This window comes from Austrofundulus limnaeus, unplaced genomic scaffold (genome assembly GCF_001266775.1).
Source record: "Austrofundulus limnaeus strain Quisiro unplaced genomic scaffold, Austrofundulus_limnaeus-1.0 Scaffold257, whole genome shotgun sequence".
Taxonomy (NCBI): Eukaryota; Metazoa; Chordata; class Actinopteri; order Cyprinodontiformes; family Rivulidae; genus Austrofundulus; species Austrofundulus limnaeus.
Genome location: NW_013952659.1, coordinates 439,703 through 442,864, shown reverse-complemented (window position 1 = coordinate 442,864; position 3,162 = coordinate 439,703). Strand labels below are relative to the sequence as shown.

At 43.7% G+C, this 3,162-nt stretch overlaps 1 protein-coding gene across 7 annotated transcripts in view; it reads right to left on the bottom strand.

Moving 5' to 3' along the window:
* The window catches only part of LOC106526078 (tensin), a 201,182-nt gene that overhangs the window by 4,767 nt on the left and 193,253 nt on the right, over positions 1 to 3,162 (bottom strand). For all 7 annotated transcript variants that reach the window (XM_014020556.1, XM_014020554.1, XM_014020552.1 and 4 more), the window contains 5 exons: positions 1,573 to 2,102; positions 1,392 to 1,478; positions 1,159 to 1,287; positions 980 to 1,078; positions 817 to 894 (listed from right to left, as the gene is read on the bottom strand). In XM_014020556.1, coding sequence (XP_013876010.1) covers positions 817 to 894; positions 980 to 1,078; positions 1,159 to 1,287; positions 1,392 to 1,478; positions 1,573 to 2,102 — 923 coding nt within the window. The remainder of the gene's footprint in view (positions 1 to 816; positions 895 to 979; positions 1,079 to 1,158; positions 1,288 to 1,391; positions 1,479 to 1,572; positions 2,103 to 3,162) is intronic.

Here is a 3,162-nt window from a genome sequence, read left to right as displayed (position 1 = left end):
GCATACTTCATACTTTAACCAATCTGTGCACATGTAATACTATTTAAATTTCATGCTCATTACTAAAGTTAGTGATTGATTGGTTGACCGATTAATTAAGACCATTTCTTCATTTCTGTAACGATAGCACTGAACAACCATTGGTATAATACATCAAGTAAAAAGCAGGCAAATCTGTGGGCAGCACATTTTTCTTACAGTTGACACAACTCAATTCTTATTCTTAATATGCTTCTGAATACAGATGCATTTCATGATGTTGACCAAAATATTACGTGAATTTTAACAGAAAGTTGTAGGGAAACTGTAAGCCCTTATTCACATGTTACAGTTTTATGTATTTAATTGGTTGGATGCAAAATGTTATGTTCAGAGGAAAGATATAAACTACTTTATGTTGAACTGTAGCCACTGGGAACCTTTGACAAACTGCAATACAGGTAAGAACGAGCACTGAACCAAATCATGCAGTAAATAAGTGTCTTGTTTCTGTCAAAATCTACCACAATGTAATGCTCAAAAATATTAAACTGTTCAATTCTGGAGCCAAAATCAAACAATTGGCTTCATAATTTGACCTTCAGCTGCCCTGAATTTGAATAAAAATTGGCGTCAGAATCGGCCTATGAAAATCCCTGATCGCATCGATCCACTTCCTGATTTTAGTTTTGGAATTAATACCTACTAGCCTCTTTTAGTTTCCAAACATTTGCTCTAAATCCGGTTTTAAAATTCACTTAAACCAAAAAATAATAATAATAATAAAAATAAAGGCAGAAAATCCTAGAGAGCCTTGCAGAGGAGGGCAGAGCTGACCTTTGGTGGGGATCATCAGCTTGCAGGGCAGAGCCAGCGGGGTCATGGAGTGTTGGTACACCAGAGCTGAGAGGCAGCCTGCAAACATCATGTGTTCATTCTGTTAATCTGAGATGCTTTTTATAAACCAACTGGCTCAGGAGAAGAGAAATCACCAACCCACCGAAGTAGGGCTCATTGGGACAGCCCTTCAAGCGGACGCCTTTGGAGCTCGTCTCAATCAGGAAGTGCCTCACCAGCTCGTTTGTCATATCACCTGACACTTGGTAAGAAATGATTTAAAAAACACTGTAATGTAAGAAAAACCCTCAAACGTTACACTGATTTGGCTGTGGAGTTTACCTTTTTTGTTCTGCTGGATGGTCGGTGGGGGGCAGGCCACTTTCATAGCCAGACCATAGGCCCCACGGAAAGAATGGCTGTCCCTGATGATGAATGCACCGGGCTCCCTGTCCTTTAACAGATTAATGGCTGAAAGAAGAGAGCAGAAACAAACAAAAAGATGAAACAAGAGCACACTCAAGTGAAGAATAGTTGTTTTTACTGTCCAAAAATGTTAAAGTTTGCATTCTCACCTTGCTCTCTGGAGATATCTGGCTTGTACCAGAACTTGGACGTGTCCTGGACAAACTTAACATTCATCTTGATGTCTGGATAACTGTCTGTTTGGAGTAAAATAAACAAGAAAAAAGATTAGTGTTTAGAACACAAACCAGCTGTGGGAGGGTTTAAATAAAAACATCTCCTGCGGCTCACCGTATATGGACTTGGAGACGTCTGAGAGGGGATGTGTGCCGGACAGGTTTGGCGTGCTGCCACCGCTGGCCAGCTGTGTCAAGTTCTTGTTGTCGGTCCTCTCTGCGTCTCCGCTGGACATGTGTCTCTTCTCAGGCAGATGAGGCGAGACGGGGAAGGCGGGCGTGGGAGGCGGCTGCACACTGCCTTGACGAGAGGCAGCCCCGAGCTCGTCGGGTGTGCTGCGGCCGCTCGACGCCGTGCGGCGGCCCATCAGCGGGCTCGGCGGGACGCCGGCTGCTGCCGTTTTGGGGTTTCGGCCTATTAGGGGACTCGAGGGGACGCCAGTCGGAAGCGGGTGTCTGGCCAGGGAGGGGCTGCCTTGGCCCAAGCGTCTCTGGAGCGCGGGGCTGGGTGGGGTGTTGGTGGCCACCGTGCGGTGGAGGGTGTTGGGGCTGCCAGGGACCGTGTGGACGCCCATGATGTCCACCTGGGAGCCCTCTGGGGAGGCAGGTCTGTATGGGGCTCCATCTGAAGAACCTGATCGCCTTCTGAGCTCACAGAAACAAACATACACCTTATTAGTCTTCTGTGGGTGTTCATCATACTGAGCAAAGTAAATCTGGAAAACACTTACAATCTAAAAAAAATTAAAATCCATTTGCTACAGTTTTCTACTTGTAAAGCTGATTTGTTGTTTTTTGGTACATTTTTGTTGTTGGCTTTTTAATCCAGCAACAAATTTTTGTCACAGACTGTTTAATTCTGGTGGTGATAAATATAAGCCTCACTTATTTATTTCTGCTCAATGGAAACAGGGATTTGGTCAAGAAAGGATATGAAGGAGAAAGTTGTTTATATCTTTATTGCGTTCCCACACAAAAGTTTGTTCTGTTTTAACTGTATTGAATCAGAATTTTATTTTGAAATATCGGTTGCAAAAACAGGATGTGTTGCCACAAATTCGGGAAATTGATGGTGTTATTATGGGACAGCCTAGAGTTGAAATATCTGCCTGTTACATATCTCCATGTGTGGCTGTTTATTCATTCCTAAGCTGAATTAAACTAGCAAGCTAACTCCCGTATTATGGTGAGAATGAAAATTTATAAAAAATTAAATCAGCAGGCACAACAGTAAGAAACAGCTTTTGCGAGGTAACGCAACAAGTATTGCGAGGTAAGGCAACAAGTGCGAGGTAAGGCAACAAGTATTGCGAGGTAAGGCAACAAGTGCGAGGTAAGGCAACAAGTATTGCGAGGTAACAGCACATATTGCGAGGTAACACAACAAGTATTGCGAGGTAAGGCAACAAGTATTGCGAGGTAATGCACAAGTATTGCGAGGTAACACTACAAGTATTGCGAGGTAACGCTACAAGTATTGCGAGGTAATGCAAAGGTAACGCAACACGTATTGCGAGGTAGCGCAACAAGTATTGCGAGGTAATGCAACATGTATTGTGAGGTAACGCAACACGTATTGTGAGGTAATGCAAGAAGTATTGCGAGGTAACGCAACAAGAATTGCGAGGTAACGCAACAAGAATTGCGAGGTAACGCAACAAGTATCGCGAGGTAACGCAACACGTATTGCGAGGTAAGGCAACAA